This window comes from Somniosus microcephalus, chromosome 9 (assembly GCF_052327205.1).
Source record: "Somniosus microcephalus isolate GS21.2 chromosome 9, FLI_Smic_1.0, whole genome shotgun sequence".
In the NCBI taxonomy this organism is placed as follows: Eukaryota; Metazoa; Chordata; class Chondrichthyes; order Squaliformes; family Somniosidae; genus Somniosus; species Somniosus microcephalus.
This window is the reverse complement of record NC_140995.1, coordinates 109714249-109733070: the sequence shown is the minus strand read 5'-3', so window position 1 is coordinate 109733070 and position 18822 is coordinate 109714249. Positions and strand designations below refer to the sequence as shown.

General features: G+C 43.0%; 1 protein-coding gene across 2 annotated transcripts in view; it reads left to right on the top strand.

Annotated features, from left to right (window-relative positions):
• Positions 1-17506, top strand: part of LOC147112588 (uncharacterized) — a 42792-nt gene extending 25286 nt beyond the window's left edge. For both annotated transcript variants that reach the window (XM_085996999.1, XM_085996998.1), the window contains exon 4: positions 8912-17506. In XM_085996999.1, coding sequence (XP_085853125.1) covers positions 8912-14865 — 5954 coding nt within the window. In that variant the 3' untranslated portion in view covers positions 14866-17506. The remainder of the gene's footprint in view (positions 1-8911) is intronic.
• Positions 17507-18822: the final 1316 nt, after the last annotated feature.

Genomic DNA, 18822 nt, shown 5'->3' with positions numbered 1-18822 from the left:
ATATCAAGAAACGGCTGAGCGCACTGGATAGAGCAAAGGCTATGGGCCCCGACAACATCCTGGCTGTCGTGCTTAAGACTTATGCTCCAGAACTAGCCGTGCCTCTAGCAAAGCTGTTCCAGGACAGCTACAACACTGGCATCTACATGACAATGTGGAAAACTACCCAGGTATGTCCTGCCCACAAAAAGCAGGACAAATCCAATCTGGCCAATTACCACTTTCAATCATCAGCAAAGTGATGGAAGGTTTCGTCGACAGTGCTATCAAGTGCCACTCGCTCACCAATAACCTACTCACCAATATTCAGTTTGGGCTCTGCCAGAACCACTCAGTTCCAGACCTCATTACAGCTCTGGTCCAATCATGGACAAGAGAGCTGAATTCCAGAGGTGACGTGAGAGTGACTGGCCTTGACATCAAGGCAGCATTTGACCGAGTGTGGCATCAAGGAGCCCTAGTAAAATTGAAATCAATGGGAATCAGGGGGAAAACTCTCCACTGGCTGGAGTCAGACCTAGCACAAAGGAAGATGGTTGTGGTTGTTGGAGAACAATCATCTCAGCCACAGTTCCATTCGCAACTCCTCAGATAATGAAGCAGTCCGTGCCCACATGCAGCAAGACCTGGACGACATTCAGCCTTGGACTGATAAGTGGCAGGTAACATTCGCGCCAGCGACACCCACATCCCATAAACGAATAAAAAAAAGTGCCAGGCAATGACTATCTCCAACCACTGCCCTTTGACATTCAACTGAACTACCATCGCTGAAACCCCCACCATCAACATCCTGGGGGTCACCATTAACCAGAATCTCAACTGGACCAGCCACATAAATACTGTGGCAACAAGAGCAGGTCAGAGGCTGGGTATTCTGCAGCGAGTGTCTCACTTCCTGACTTCCCAAAACCTTTCCACCATCTACAAGGCACAAATAAGGAGTGTGATGGAATACCCTCCACTTGCCTGGATGAGTGCAGCTCCAACAACACAAGAAGCTCGACACCATCCAGGACAAAGCAGCCCGCTTGATTGGCTCCCACCCACCACCTTAAACATTCACTCCCTCCACCACCGGCGTACCGTGGCTGCAGTGTGTACCATCTACAAGATGCACTACAGCAACTCACCAAGGCTTCTTCGGCAGCACCTCCCAAACCCGCGGTATCTACCACCTAGAAGGACAAGGGCAGCAGGCGCTTGGGAACTCCATCACCTCCAAGTTCCCCTCCAAGTCACACACCATCCTGACTTGGAAGCATATTGCTGTTCCTTCATCGTCACTGGGTCAAAATCCTTGAACTCCCTCCCTAACAGCACTGTGGGAGTGCCTTCACCACAGGGACTGCAGCGGTTCAGGAAGGCGGCTCACCACCACCTTCTCAAGGGCAATTAGGGATGGGCAGTAAATGCTGGCCTTGTCAGCGACGCCCACATCTCATGAACAAATACATTTTTTTTAAAATGCCAGTATAAATTTTCAGCTAATCTGTGTTTATATAGGCCTAGAAATTGGGTTCTGGTCTTGCTAGGGCTGTAGCGCCAGAAAGTTTGCGCCAGCGGTAATGTGGCAGCGCCCGCCGAAAATTCGGGTGCGCCGGGCCCAGACGGCGGCGGGCGCTAAAACCCTCCTTTAGCGCCTCAAAACGGGCGTGAACTTGGGTTTCCCGGCGCTAATCCCCCGATGCGGTGCGGCAGGCGGGGGAACTGCAGGCCTCCTCCTCCTGTTAAGGAGGAGCTGCCTGCAGCCGACAACTGTCCGGCGGATTGACCCGACATCTGAGCCCGGCACCTCGGGGAAGTGCCGGGCTCGCATGAGACACTGATCAGGGCCGCGGGGGGGGAATGCAGGAGTCCGGGAAGGGAGGTGCGGGCAGGCGGCCGCCGGGAACGCGGCCGGCCGCCGCTCCACCTTTATGCGCCGGCGCACACTGGGGGAAGACTCTGTTGCCAGAGTCTTAGTTGCGCCTGCCACGGGCGAGGCGGGCGCAACTGAATTTCGGCTTGGGGCCGGGTTACCACGGCAACCGGGACGCTGCGCACACCGATGACGTCATCGGTGCCGGCGCAGCGCTACCGGTCTACCGCCGCGGAAGGGCCCCAGGCAATTTAGGAACCGGCGCCAATTGCAGCGCTAGGCCCTCTAGCGCCGCAAAATCGGTGCTAAGGGCACTGAATTTCTAGGCCATAATGTTTATTTGAAAAACTGTCTAATTTAAACAAGAATAATTGCACATAAACCAAATCCCCACAGTCAGATTATATAAATATATTGGAATTTATCAGCTGTTAAGGATGTTTACAGACTTATTATTCATAGTTTGATTATTTTTTCAGTAGAGGTAGAGAAGGAAGTTAGACCCTGAAATTAGGGTGTAGTATACTAGTGACTGTTGAGTCTGTGTTTTCCAAATGTAGTTATGCTGAATAACCGGACACAGACAACAGAATACTTAAACAGGTCTTTAGTAATTGAGGGTCAGGGCTGAACTGAAATACAAACTGCTCCACAGGGTTTATATACCGGTGTGGTCACCACCGGTACTACAATATACAGGAGCCATCAGAAAGTAGTTCATCACCTTAAGGTAGTCTCTTAAGGTGGTACAGGTTACATACACTACAATTCCTCCCCTTTTAGCTTAACAGTGTACACCCCAATTTAAACATAACATGGATAACATATATACAACTTTCATACAAAACTGTTCAAAGATTCAGCCTCTGAGGAGGCCTCCTGATCCGGGCCGGATAACGCCTTTCAGGGGTCTCTGGTTCTCGTTGCTGGGGTGACTCATCCATTTGATCTCTTATGGATTGAACATCATCATGTACGTTCGAGTCTGAGGTAGATGCTACAGGCTCAATAACTTCTTCAACTGGTGTCTCTGCCGTAGACATGGGGTCGACCCTTGTTCTCGATTCCACAAGTTGGTCAGCATGACGTCGTATTACGTTCTCACCAACGTCTACCGTGTACATCAAGGGTCCTTGTCGGGCACGAATTGTTCCGGATTGCCATTTATCATTCCTATAGTCCCTGGCCAACACTGGTTGTCCTATTTCGAAACTCCGAGTGCCCTTGTTATTTACGTGCTGGAATTGTTTGTTTTCGACTTCCCTACGTACATTGGGTTTTAACAAATCCAATCGGGACCGCAACCTCCTGTTATAGAACATTATGGCAGGGCTTTGATTTGTCACTGCATGCGTGGCGTTTCGATATGCCATCAGGAAATTGTCCACCTTGTGTTGTAGTGGAATATGGTCTTCGCTCATGGCCTTTATCGCCTTTTTGAACGTTTGTACAAATCTCTCGGCCAACCCATTTGTAGCCGGATGATATGGGGCAGATGTATAGTGTTTCACCCCATTCTTCTTCATGAATTTCTGGAATTCTTCTGACACAAACTGTGGTCCGTTGTCTGAACATATTTGTTCCGGCAGCCCATTCCTTGCAAATATGGTTCTTAGAACTGTGATCGTCTTTTCAGAGGTAGTGGTCAACATCTTAATCACTTCTGGCCATTTAGAATGTGCGTCTACCGCTATCAAAAACATGGAATCAATGAATGGACCTGCAAAGTCGATATGCACACGTTGCCATGGGGTTGAAGGCCATTCCCACGGATGCAGCGGTGCAATTGGAGGTGCATTTTGAACTTTTTGGCACCCTGAGCTGCTTTTAGTCAGATCCTCTATTTGTTTGTCGATACCTGGCCACCACACATAAGCCCTAGCAAGGCCTTTCATCTTGACTCCCCCCAGATGACCTTCATGCAGTTCCTTCAGAACTCTCTCCCTTAATTTAGGAGGAATAATCACCCTTGTTCCATACATCAATGTTCCTTGACAGACGGACAGCTGCTCTCGTCTGGCTGAGAATGCTGGTAACAGTGGTTCGCCATGTGTTGGCCATCCCTTCACTGTCAAATCGTAGACCCGAGACAGTGTCGGGTCGTTTCTGGTCTCTCTCTCAATACTCGCATTGGTGACTGGTAAGCATTCGATGATGGTCGAGTGAAATATCTCGACAGGGTCAACTGCCGGTGCCTCTTCCGCTGTAGGTAGTGGCAGGCGCGACAGCCCATCAGCATTACCATGTTGCTTTGTACCTTTGAATTCGATATCATATTGATGTGCCCCTAGGAAAAGGGACCATCTCTGAAGCCTCTGCGCCGTCATAACCGGAACACCCTTCTTAGGGTTAAAGATGGAAACCAACGGCTGGTGATCTGTCAGCAGCGTAAACCTTTGGCCTTGCAGGTAATGGTTAAATTTCTTAACTCCCCACACGAGGCTGAGAGCCTCCCTATCTATCTGAGCATAGTTGCGCTCAGCGGAGATCAATGATCTGGATGCGAACGCGACTGGCCTTTCCAAGCCATTTGGCAACTTATGTGAGAGCACTGCCCCGATACCATATGGCGAAGCATCACAAGCTAAGCAAATAGGCAGCGTTGGGTTAAAGTGAGCCAACACTTCCTTAGAGGTGATCAGTGCCTTGCTTTTTTGAAAAGCCCGCTTACAGTCCTCGCTCCACTTCCATGGTACTCCCATTTGCAAAAGAGTGTTCAGCGGGTGTAACACCATGGATAAATTTGGAAGAAACTTGTGGTAATAGTTAATCAACCCAAGGAACGACCTCAACTGGGATACATTTTCCGGAGCGGGAGCTTTCACAACAGCTTCGATCTTGTCAGGTGACTTATGAAGCCCCTCCTGGTCAATGACGTGACCGCAGTACGAGATTCGCTTCTGAAAGAACTCACATTTCTGCCGATTAACTCTGAGTCCATATTCTTTCAATCTGGTGAGCACCTGCTCCAAATTCGCGAGATGTTCCTTATCATCTCCTGTAATCAGAATGTCGTCCAGGTAGCATTGTGTGCCTGGAGTTCCCTGTAATACCTGCTCCATGGCCCTTTGCCAAATCGCTGGAGCCGATGCCACTCCAAAAACCAGTCTATTATACCGATATAAGCCCTTATGTGTGTTGATCGTGAGATACTGGCGTGACGCTTCATCAACTTCCATCTGTAAGTACGCCTGCGCCAGGTCTATCTTGGTGAAGTGTTTCCCGCCAGACAGTGAAGCGAAGATATCCTCAATCCGCGGAAGCGGATATTGCACCGTGTGAAGAACCGGATTAACAGTGATCTTGAAATCGCCACAGATGCGAACCTTCCCAGGTTCCCCCGGCTTGTTGCTCAATGAACGCTTCATGACGGGAACAATGGGCGTGGCCCATTCGCTCCAGTCCACCTTTGACAGTACTCCTGAACGTTCTAGCCCTTCCAGCTCTGCTTCCACAGCAGGTCGTATCGCATAAGGTACCGGTCTGGCTTTGAAAAATTTGGGGTTTGCATGTTCTTCAACCTTGATGTTTGCCGTAATTCCTTTCAGTGTTCCCAGTCCCTGTTGGAACACCTCCTTAGCATCGTCCAATATTTTGGACAGTCGTTTAGGTTTGACATCGTCCTCTTTACAGGAATCTACAGTTAGTGCTTGTAAGGAATGTCAGTCCATATTTATTCTCCGGATCCATTCCCGTCCCAATAGTGGTGGACCTCCCTCAGGTAACACATACAAGTCCATTCCCTGACTTTCTTTACCATTGTAGACCACCTTTACCTTTATCTTTCCGATGGGGTATACTCTTTGCCCCGTGTATGTTTTCAATACAATCTCCGTATCCCTCAGGGGAATGTGTGAGAATAACCTTTTGTACTCTTGCTTATTCATGACCGTCAATGCCGATCCCGTGTCCAATTCCATCTTCACTTGGACTCCTGCTATCCGAAGCATGACCCAGATAGTTTGGTGGTCTGCTGTGTTACCCACATTATGTATTTTTAGACAACCCAGTTCCTTACTGCTGGAGTCTGAATCCGTCTTTTGTTCATCCGAACTGTTCTCTGTCACCTTGTGTACTTTCTTGTACTTCTCCTGTGGCGACTTTTTGTTGCTGGTCTTCTTTTCTGACCGGCATACTTTCGCTATGTGACCAAGTCTGCCACATTTCCTGCATTCTTTATCTTTGAACCAGCACTGGTTCTGATCATGCGTTGTCCTTCCGCAACGATAACACTTTGCTGCACCCAATGCCATTTCATTGGTGCTGAATTCCGATGGCCTTTGCTGCATTTCCGCAGTGCCTCGTGCTGCTGCCTCGTGCGATGCTGCAATGCTGAAAGCTTTGTCCAGCATAAGATCCTTTTCCTCTAGCAGTCGCTTCTGGGTTCCTTCCTTTAGTAGCCCACACACGAACTTTTCTCTCAGAGCGTCTGCTAGTCCTGTACCGAACTGACAGTACTTTGATAACTTGCGCAGTTCGATTAAGAATTCAGCGTTGCTTTCCTCTTTAAGCTGAATTCTTTTGTAAAATTTAAATCGTTCCGCTATCAGCAGCGGCGTGGGGTTTAAATGCTCTTGCAGGATAGTAACAATCTCAGCGAAACTCTTTCCTACCGGTTTATCTGGTGTTACAAGGTGCCTTAATAACCCGTACGTCTTTGCACCCATCGAGTTTAATATGGTTAGTGCTTTCTTATCCGCCGGTACCTCATTCGCTGTACAGTAAACTTCAACGCATTCCACATAAGTGGCCCAATCTTCTACATCGCTATCAAAAGCAGTGATGTTACCCGTTTTTGGCATCTTGTTGAGTTTCCTTTATTTTATTTATTTTTCCAAAATGGCGGCTTCCCGCGCTTGGCGGCTTTTCCCGTGCTTATCTTCTTCCCCCGCCGACTAAAATGGCGATTACCGCGCTGTTGCCGTTCTCGCCTCCCAGCGGTCCTTATTTCCCCCGACGCTGCTGCTCTTGTTCCCCGCCGCTCCCGCGGTCCTCATGGACATTAACGCTTTTCTGGCTGCTGCGTGTCTCTGCCCGATTGCAGTCCGGCCCTTTTCACCGGCTGCGGTCGTGTTCTCCGCCCTTTTCTTCGGTTTCCCTCCCCTTCTCCCACTGACAACTCGGCCGACTTTCTCTCCGTGTCGCTAGATCGGGCTTACCCGCCACCGTCGTAGAAGGGATGATCACTGCCTGTTGCTGATGGTGGACTTCGTGGCCAGCAAATCCAAACCGGGTTCTCGATGCCTCCCATGCGATGCGGTGCTCAGCAGGATGATGAGGGCGGATGCCCCTTTTCGACGCCCGTTCTGAGGACGAAGCTTCCTTGGATGCAAAACTGCCGCTAGGTACGATCAGACTCGTCGCCACTGTTGAGTCTGTGTTTTCCAAATGTAGTTATGCTGAATAACTGGACACAGACAACAGAATACTTAAACAGGTCTTTAGTAATTGAGGGTCAGGGCTGAACTGAAATACAAACTGCTCCACAGGGTTTATATACCGGTGTGGTCACCACCGGTACTACAATATACAGGAGCCATCAGAAAGTAGTTCATCACCTTAAGGTAGTCTCTTAAGGTGGTACAGGTTACATACACTACAGTGACCTATTGCTAACGTATTTAAAATAAATGGGTTAATGCCTTTGCTAAAATAGTGAAGAGAGCAATTTCAGACCACTCTGATCCCATGGCACAATTTTAGGACATTCGTGTTCCTTGAAGTAGAACATCAACAGGTAATGGTGGGGGAGGGGGAGTTCAGGATAAAATAAACACAACCGGGCTCATTAGTCTGGATAGTCTTATCTCACTGCAGACACTTTTATTTTCCTATATATGTTTGGCTGCTTTGCGCATTTACATTTATTGTGAACTATTCTAAAGCATTATACCATGTGAGAATATAATAAAACTCTTTTAAAATCGCTGAGAAATTTATATTTATCCTAACATCAATGTTTTAATCATTTCAAATTTTTATTTTAATACAGTGCCACTGAACTAAAAGAAATGTTTTTCTCTTTATCAACAGTGAGTTAATCCTAATGGTTGTAATAGTATACATTTGCAATTTTCTTATTTTAAGCATATTGGGCCGGATATTCCGATCCCTACGGGTGTGTACGTGCTGTGTACACACCCGTAGGGACACCGCATGCACTGAAAATCGGTATTTCCGATCTGTCAAGAATGGTCTTGACAGATTGGACACCTGTCCTGGAGAAGGGCCTTCGCGGGCAGATAGTTACGCTTTCTGGAGACCCTCCAACAGCAGAAAACCCTTACAATTCTTACGCGTAAGGCCTGCTTTTACCAGGATAAGAGATGAAAAAAGTAAAAAAAAAAATTTCACTCATTTATCATTTAAAAATACTTTAAAAAAAGGTAAGTTTATTTTTAGCCCTGTAAAAAACTTTAATTATTTTTTTCAAAAAATTTAATTTTTGTTTAAAATATTTAATTTATTGTAATTTCAACTAATTTTAAAAAGGTGATGGTTTTTTAAAATATATTTAAAGTTTTCTATGTTTTTGGGGTGATCTTCATTCATATATTTGGCAGGTCTCTCTGTCAAGTGTATGAAGGGAGATTCCCTTCTTTGATTGGCTCCCCATGGCCCACGTGATCCCAGGGACACTTGCGAACCGCATGCGCCTCTGGGATATGCGGGCCCTGCGCACTTGGAGTTGGAGAGGCCCAGCAACGGAACTATATGCACCTCGGGGGCCCTCAGGCAAGTGCGTAGATTTTTTCCAGATCGGAGGCTTCCGCACACGGGAAGCCTCCGATCGGAAAATACGGCCCAATATCTGCTGTTTTTGTCCTTGCTTTAGTTTACAATATACTTTAAATTATTCTATCATGAAAGATTTAAACATTATGAAAGTTAATTATGATATGATTGTTTCTCAAATTAAATATATTTTCTCTCCTTTTGTCTTTTTTCTCTCCCTTTGCCATATCAAATTTACTCGGCAAACACCTTCCCTCTGTGGTACTTTTGGAATTCTTGGAATATTCTGGTGAAATGCCATTCCGTATTTTATAGGTAACTTTGGATTAGAAGCCAAGAAAAGTGTAATTCATCCCAGATCACCATCTAAGTCACCCAGAGTTTCGTTATCATCAGATAAATCATATCCTAATGGCTTGAACACGTCATCGAGCAACAGTGGTCATGCTTCATTTATGGACTCACGCCCACACAAAAAAAATGGAGAATTTATTGATTCTATGATAGAGGATGACATTGAGAAAAGAGTTCATGTGAATAAGGATGGCAGCCTTTCAGTAGAGATGAAGGTTCGCTTTCGTTTGCTTAATCGTGAGACACTTCAGTGGTCTACACAGATCAGGAGGTCTAGTTTAGCAGGGAAAACCAATAATGAACGTTTATGTTCAGTAGAAGATTGTGCCGCAGAACAGGTTGAGCAAAGGAATCCTGACAATGGTTTTGATGGGTCATTTTATCCATACGATGCCGATGGCGCCTACGCTTCAAAGCTCAATGGAGCAGAACCTGAAGAAAACCACTGTGAGAATTGCTGCAAACATTGTCAGGGGTATGACATTTGGAAAAATCCAATGTATGCTGATAAAATTCCAGAAGCAAACTCTAGAAATGGCAGACACACTCATTCTTCTTGCTCACATGCATCACCTTGCTGGAGAGTTGAATACAAAAAGGAATCTATTGAAAGCATACAGACAACATCTAGTGAGGAATATACACAACACTTTGTACAGCAGATGGAAAGCCACACGGAGACTGTGAAAAATGGAGATAGAGGAGTAGAATATTGCTCTGTGAGTCGCTGTAGTAGCCAAAGTGGTAGCTGTACATCCGCTTCTAAAACTGTAGGACATCATGAAAGTAGAGCATCTATTTCTAGGAGTTATAGTGCCATTACCCACCGTACTTCATCACGTTCTTCTAGAAACATCAGTCACCAAAACTCACATGATGATGGCCTCTCTTGTGTTTCACCAAGCAATTCCACAGCTTCTTCAAAGAGGAAGGTTGCCATTAAAACAGCAGAGATAGCAAAAAATGACAGGCCAGCAACATCGTCCACCAGCTCGGAAGAGGCTTCGGTTGATTTAAAAGACGTTGATAGTACAGCAGCAGGTGATAAACCAGTAAGTAACACCTCTGAATCCTTTCATTGCTTGAAATGCAACAAACAAATCAAAGATGAAGGTAGTTCAGAAGGAAGAGCTCAAAATGTACCTTCAAGCTGTTCAAAACATTCAATTGATGGTTGTAAAGAATCGGTTGCATTGAACCATTTATTTTCAAGCACCGCATCGTGCTGCTCCACCCCATTCAGTGGTAAAACAAATGCCACAAGGAATGCTGGATATGCTGAAGAAGGCAAAGCATATTCAGTTGTATCCAGTTGCTCCCTCCACAAGGATAAAAATCCAAATAGAGAAATATATGAAGACAATAGGCCAGCTAGTGACATTTCATTATCTTCAGGGAAATCCAACACTGACAGCCATATTAAACAAAACTTAAATCAATCAGAAAGACAGTCTTCTCCTGAGGGCCATGGCATTAATTATGAACTACATCTCCAAGATAATGACACTAATGAAAGACCAGTAAGCAATACAACTTACTCGACTTCCAAAAAGAGCAATAAATGTACAACAAATATGGATGCTGATGATGACCACGTGGATTCTGTTCTCTCCTTGTCATCTACATCCTCAGCAGCACGGAAGATGACACCATCACTCACAGTAGGTAAAGATGGCAATGTTTCATGTTCAGAAGACTCAAGTGAAAAGAATAGAGTGAAACTAAAATATCAGCCAGCTACTTCCATTCATTCCGAACTATCATCACAGAGCAAACATACAGAAATTATTGTGAAAAACTCCAATGACAAAAGTCAGAGATCCTCAAACTCTGAATCAATAAATTGTAGCAGTTCTAACAGTACAAGTAGAAGTAGAAAGGCCAAGTCAGATGATAAATGCAGGCCTTCCACATCTGTCTCTGGTAATTCAAAGCCAAATTTTAAAGCTGGCGAAGAAGGAAATACAAGCAATGAGGATAAAACACCAACTTTGTGTACATCAAGTTTTCCAGAAGTTTTACAAATAGAAACCAATATAAAAATGGAGCGTGAGAGAAGTGAAACAGCTGGTAGCATTTGCTCTACTGCTTCAAAAGCATATAGAGTCAAAGCTAAAGCTGAAAGTCAAGACCAAAAACAAGTTGAAGATGAGCTGGAACAAACTGGTATTTCAAAATTATCAAATGTAGCAGAGGTAGAACTTATGTCTTGTAAAGTAGATGAAGATACAATAACTCAGACAAACTCATTTACAGAAAACGCTTCTGTTCAGAGCATGCCTCAGTCTTTTTCACAAAAGGGAAAGGCTGGTGGTAAAAGTACCCGACAGCTATTAACAGACTCAGGTCTCAAGTCTAAAAGCAACATGACTACTGATAAAGTAGCAGGTGAAAAACCTCCTGCATCTAGGCCAACCACATCAGGAACTAGGTCCAATTTAAGTGAAAAGAGTACCAGTGAAAAACCTCACAAAGAAAACGTCAATAAAAGTGACAGTGACAGAAACAGTGAAAAAGTCAGCAGCAAAGAAAAATGTAAACATAGTAATAATACCAGAAAGGATAAAAGTAAAAAATCCACACATACTGTTGCAGTTGCCTGTGGGAAGAATGATCTTATTCCTGGTGTACTGCCAAATGCATCACTTGAAGAGGTTGTTCATGAATGGCTGAAAAAAATGCCATCCGAAAACATGCTCGTGAAATATGACCGCACAGAGGAATTCCAAGGTAAGTGTGAAAAATCTGCAACAGATGTGATGCCAGAAGGGGAACGAAGTGAAGCAGAGGCTACTACAACATTAGAAGAGAAACCATGTGAAGTGGAATCTACTGTAAGTAATCAGGAATCTAAAGAGGAAAATGTTTCCAAGATGGTAAAGTTGGAAAACAATGGAAGCCCAAAAGCAGAAGAAAAGAGTGCTGGCCAACATATTGTCAAAGAGGTGGATATTTTACAGTCAAAACCAATTAGTTCTTGCTGTTCTGAAATGCCTACGACTAATCACCTGCATGAGAAAGTTTTGCCCAACAATGTGCATTCCTCTGTTGAGGTTATAAAAGTTCTTCTTTCTTCTAGACAGAGAGTAAAATTGGGTAGGTCAAACAGTCTGCCAGATTTAAATCTTGCACTTGAAAGAAATCTAAGCCATTCAGCTAAGGCCCTGTTGACATGCATTGCCAGTCTGCAATTTTTTGACAAAGAATCCTTGGATTCTGCAAACAAGTTCAATAATACAAATAATTCTGCACAAAAAGAGCTTCTAAGTATCCTAAAGTCACTCTGGTTTACTGATATTGCGAAAGAAGGTGTGGGAGAGGTTTCTCAAACTGCTGGAAAACATTCAAAAACATTTAAAGGCCATAATTCAGCAGATGATAATGTCACACTAGTGTCTTCCTCTGGAGTGGATGTCAATAGTGGATCAGGGGGTTCAGGCGATGGGAGTGTGGGTGGGGCAACTGATGTCTCTCTAGCAACAGAGAAAAAAAAATGTAACTTAAATTTAAAAACCTTTAATAACAAGAAGGGTGACGCATCAAAACACAATCAACCTTCTTTAATGAAAAACTCTTTTGATGAGAAATCTGTGATATGTATTAAGCCAAATGAGAAAAATGAAGAACACTCAATATCATCTGCAGAATCAATACTGACTAATGCTTCTTGTAGGAAACCAAAGTTAATAAACTGCAGGAATGCAAAGAACAAGTCAGAAGATATTGTTATCACTGAAAAAAGATCCCTTTCAAGAAACTCAAAAATATCGCAGTCAGATGTTGCACCGTCCAGTCCAGTCACTCCAGACATAGCTTGTCGTGTTCAGTGGAACAGTGGTGAACAAAGTAATGATGCTGAAGATTTGGATGAAAATGTAGACATCAACACTGGGAAAAGCCCACAGGACACAAATCAAAACTTGGAGAAACAAGCTGCTCCAGATGTAGAGGGAATGAAACCATCGGCTGGGAACAGGTGTGACATGGAAGAAATAGTTCATCAGACTAAGGCAAAAGACCATAATGAGGCAGTAGATGTAGATGATCCTGAGGAAGAGAAAATTGTGCATAATAAAATAAAAGAAAAATGCGATAGTACTGGCATAATAAAAACACCACCGCAAATAACATCAGATCACTGTTGTGCAACACAAGCTGTCATAGCAGACCAAGAGCCTGTGCCAACACAGAGGAAATCATTTGATCCTGACCCAGTCTGGTTACTGAAACTGCTGAAAAAAATGGAAAAGCAGTTTATTACACATTATGTAGATGCAATGAATGAATTTAAAACTAAGTGGAATTTAGAAGCTAGTGATGAATTAGATCAGATGATTGAAGATTTAAGAGAAGATGTTAGTAGGAGAATCCAAGGAAGCGTTGAAAGAGAACTAAAAAAAGTCCAAAGCAGAGCAGGAAGAAAGAAGCCATCACCTCCACAGGAACCACGTAGAAGTGAATCATCTGAGCAAACAGAACAAAGACGGAGACGGCTAAAAGCTATGTATAAAATGCAAACGCTTTCTCCACATTCTAAAGAACATAATCATGATCACAGCACAAATGATGTTTCATCTCTGATAAGTGATGAGGATTTGAATTTTAGTGAAATGTTAGGTGACAATACTGATGCACATGAACAATTTAACCTTGATAAATTCTGTCCTTGTGATTCCTGCACGGAAAAATGTAAGGCTCCAACAACCGCAATGCAGACAAATATTCCTATTGTTAAAGACTTTGACCTGAGAGAGATCCTTAGGATGAAAATTAATAGATCTAATGAGAAAATAAAGAATCACGCCACTGACACAGATGGGCCTGAGGAATTGTTGGATAGGGAAATTAATAAGCATGATTTTGGTGAGAGTGAATCCATGGAACCTGTTCAAAATAAAATAGAACATGTGATTCAAAACGATGAACCAGTGAATGAGAATCAAGAAAATGTCAATGTGAATAATGAATGTGAAAATCACAAATTAGATAGAACATTGGATCAGGGTGAAGAAAAAGTGTCAACTGGTAACCATGTAGTAGGTCCAAATTTGGAGGATATTGATGAGAAGAAAAAACAAGTGGATAAATGCGAAGATGATCTAGAAGATAAAAGTGAAGGAGGTAGAGAATCGCCAAATATAAAACCAAATGGTGCTCAAGAACCTAATGAAGATAAAGAGGATGATGCTTTTAAAGACGAAAATCAACACAGAAATGACAGAGAAGATTCTAACTGTGTTGAGTGTGAAACTGATAGCAGTGAACACAATAATGAAGAAGCCAGCACTGCAACTGAGGAATACAAGGAACAGAATGAAGAAAATAATGTATTGCGCAACGATATGGATCCAGAGACAGAAAACAATAACAAATTAGAAGAATCACATTCTGTTGACAGTCAACAGGAAAACAATACAAGAGACACTGCAGAGAATAACATTAGAGAGCTAGATGAGGATAAAAGTTTGGATAATGACCTTTCAGAACTTTCTGATGAGCATGTAAAATCTAATGCTGTTAAAAGCCAAAATGAAGAGGTGGTAGAAGACATGAATGTAAAATTATCTGCAGAACAAAGTGCTTCATTAGATATTATTAGTTGCCCACAGCATTCCGATGAGAGAATACCGGAAGATTCTGCAAAGGAGGACACTGATGGTGGTAATGTTCAGATTAGCACTAAAGAAACTACAAGTAGCAGCTCAAACAGTCCAGGAAACAAATCTTCTCAAATGTACCCGGAAAGCTCATCAGATGTAGACAGCAAAAGTACTTGCACAAGTCCTGAAGCATCTGAAGATCAGAAAGATGCAGGGAACAATTCAGATACAGATACAGATCAAAAAGCTTCTATGAGAAACAAATCAAAGAAACCTGGTAACAGTGAGATCGATGAGGATGATCTAGATTTTTAAGTATTCAAAAAAGTGATTCTAATCAGAATGGTTATGTTGACTTAAACAATTTTAATTTAGCAATTAAATAACTGATTTCAGCAGATTGGAGAATATCTATTTGTACTGCAAAGAAAATCCAGTAAATGGTACTTCAAACTTTGTGTAATTTAAACAGAGGCTGAAGGGACTTTAGTGCAATATAGATGTGGATGGAATCTCCTGTTTCCATCCCTGGTTCCAACGCAACCATTTATAGTGTGCACTGGACAGCAAAATTGTGCGGATTGAGGTCTTGACAAACATTTTGGGTGTAATGCACCTACCTAGTGCTGGGAGGGGGTAATGGGAGAGGAAAATTGGCCTTACGGTGTCTGAAAATGCTACAGCCTAACCCAGTTATTACATAGAATTACATAGAATACACAGCACAGAAAACGGGGATTGGGAGATAGCCAGAGGCTGAAAATGTAAAAGTTCAATGTGCTAAAAAAGCTTAAAGAGAAAAGGTCCAAAACATTAGACATATTTAAATGAATATTTAAGAACAACTTTAAGAAAAAGTAGGCTATGGTGCGGGTGAGCAGGACAACCAGAGACTTTCACCATCTGTTCTGTACAGTATGTACACATATATAACCTCAATTTTCAGCCAGTGTTATTAATGCCATCATATTCAGTATAGTAAAGGGAGCCCCTGCCTGCCAAAAACAAAACTAGCAGCATAGGAAGGGCGCAGAACCAGGGGCTGGTAGTTCGTGTCTCTCCACCCTCTCGGAGGATCAGAATGGCGAATGGCAGCTGTGGGCCCCACCCGGAGGAGCGCAGGCCCAGGTGAGGTCCAGAACCCCAATTTTTTTGAATATATCTTTGGCCCCCTTACAAAGGCCAAAGATCAAGGGCTAAGAGATTGTTAGCCTGTGAGAATATTTTTGATTCTGGTCACTCTGGTCTTTCCGAGAGTCAGTGGTAGAGCTTTTTGGTGGGTGCGTTACGGGACTTACCCTGAAATCCGACTGCCCTGTGGATTTTTCGCCACAGTATAAACAATCACAACCGCCAATAACATATCTCGAATTTTTATAAATCACTCTGATGGACAGAAAATCAGAAACACGTCAACATTCCACGATTTAGACAATCATCTAGAAACTTGTTGACTTTTTATGAATGATCTAATTGCATTAATTGGATGCTGCTTCCCAAATAGCTTTATTTCCAAGTAATTATGTATGACTTTCTAGCATGTCATTCGACAGTAGACACTTCTCTAATTAGCCAGAAGTGATGTGTTGGATTGGATTTTATCTCCATTACTGTTATATTCCTACATATTCTACGATAATGTGTGTAAAATCATTTTAAACTAAAAACAGTGGTAGTTATTGCAGCTTTGTCTTGCTATTTTGCCTAGAATTTGGATTCCATTTTCAGGTGTATGGAAAGGCTAATGAATTCTTAAATAAATACATTGATGTATCCATGTCTTTTTATTGTCTAATGCTGTTTGAAATTCCCTCATTAGCTCTGACAGAGAGTTGTTATATGATTTGAGCAAATACCAGGATGCTAACAATTATATTTCATGGATTCTACAATTAGCAAAGTGTCTCATCAAAGCAAATAAGATTAATTAACACATTAGCACATACATTTTGTATTGCATAATAGATTTTAAACATTTCATAACTCATTTGGTTTTTGGGAGAATATTAAACAGTATATGAAATATGCACTCGAATTGAGTCTTATTATATCCAAGGGACGCCTGAAAGGATTTCACAACCAATTAATTACTTATGAAATGCAGTCACTGTGTTATGTTGGCAAATGCACCAACCAACTTGCACATAGCAAGGTTCTACAAAAGGCAAATGAATGCCCAGATAATCTGTTTTTTGAGTTGGTTGAGGGAGGAATGCTGGCCAGGGCATTGGGGAACTTTCTGTTCCTCTCCAAGTGAAGCTGTAGGGTCTTTTACATCTACTTGAATTACTAGAACAGGTAGATGGAACCTCTATGTAACATCTCATTCATAAACATCTCCGACAATGAAAAAAAGAAAGACCTGCATGTATATCGCGCCTTTCATGACCACCAGACATCTCAAGGCGCTTTACAGCCAATGAAGTACTTTTTTTTGAAGTGGAGTCACTGTTGTAATGTGGGAAACGTGGCAGCCAATTTGCACACAGCAAGATCCCACAAACAGCAATGTGATAATGACCAGATAATCTGTTTTTGTTATGTTGGTTGAGGGATAAATATTGGCAGGGATAAGTCCCCTGCTCGTCTTTGAAATAGTGCCATCTTTTTGTGTCCACACTCCTTCAGTCCGGCACCAGAGCATTACATTATGGGGGTAAATTTCCACAGGCTTTCTCTCAATCATTCCCATAGCTTCACAGAAACTCTGGAACATTGGCGTAAACACGGTTTTTCCTCTTACGAATAAAATAAAGAAGAAAGACTTGCATTTATATAGCGCCTTTCACGACCTCAGGGTGTTCCAAAGCATTTTACAGCCAATTAAGTACTTTTGAAGTGTAGTCACCATTGTAATGTAGGAATAGTAGCACCCCTGTGGAAATTCACCCCCTTTGTGCTTAAGCCCTGGGGCAGGTCTTGAACCTACAATCTTCAGACTCAGAGGCCAATGTTCTGGTAATATAAGCCAAGGTGATACTTCAACTGCTTCTTATAGTTGGTAACATGTGTACTTGGATTAGATATGCTAGTTCTCTTTGAAAGCTCCTGGCTGTCAATTCATCAGCACAGTTACCTGCTGCAATTGGGGATAAACTTTGAAAATCAAACCAAAACGTGACACCATTGGGTTATTGTTAGGTTACATAAGAACATAAGAAATAGGAGCAGCTGCAGGCCATTCGGCCCCTCGAGCCTGCTCCGCCATTCAGTAAGCACATGGCTGATCTGATCTTGGCCTCAGCTCCACTTTTCTGCCTGTTCCCCATAACCCTTGACCCCCCTGTAGTTCAACCATCTGTCTATCTCAGCCTTGAATATTTTCAATGACTCCGCCCCCACAGCTCTCGGAGATAGAGAATTCCAAAGATTCACGACCCTCTGAGAGAAGAAATTCCTCCTCATCTCCATTTTAAATGGGTGACCCCTTATTCTGAAACAATGCCCCCTAGTTCTAGATTCCCCCACGAGGGGAAACATCCTCTCAGCATCTAGCCTGTCAAGCCCCCTCAGAATCTTATATGTCTCAATAAGGTCACCTCTTATTCTTCAATGAGTATCGGCCCAACCTTTCTTCATAAGACAACCCTTTCATCTCAGGAATCAACCTAGTGAACTTTCTCTGAACTGCCTCCAATGCAAGTACATCCCTCCTTAAATAAGGAGAGCAAAACTGTACGCAGTACTCCAGGTTGTAAGGGGTTTGTGTCTGGCCAGTCAGGTGTATCTGAGCTGCTCCAGCCCTGTGCAGTTCGAATCGCTTCTGTAAAGTCTGTGAGTTGTTTAGTTAATTAATACACAGACTACCAGAGTAACTTAAAACAGAACTTTACTATTCGAAGGTCAGGGCGAATCTGCCAAATAAATCCTGACACAGCACTTATATACCGGTGTGGTCACCGTCGGTATTACAGTATACAGAAGCCAACAAAGTAGTGCCACACCTAAAATAGTTTTCTTAAAGGTGAACGGTTACATACAATGATTTTCTTAAAGGTAGACGGATACATACACTACAATCCTCCCTTTTTAGCTTACAACATACTTAGTCCCCCATTAAACATAACATATATTCAACTTCATGTAAAACAATTCACAGGTATAATCTATGCGGAAAACAGTTTACAGATTCAGTCTCTGCGGGAACAGTTCACAGATTCCGTCTCTGGTCTTGACTCGGTCCGAACAACATCTCTGTGGTGTAGCCGGTTCACATTGCTAGCGTGACTCATCCAATAGTCTTTCCCTTAACTTAACAGCTTGAACTTCCGT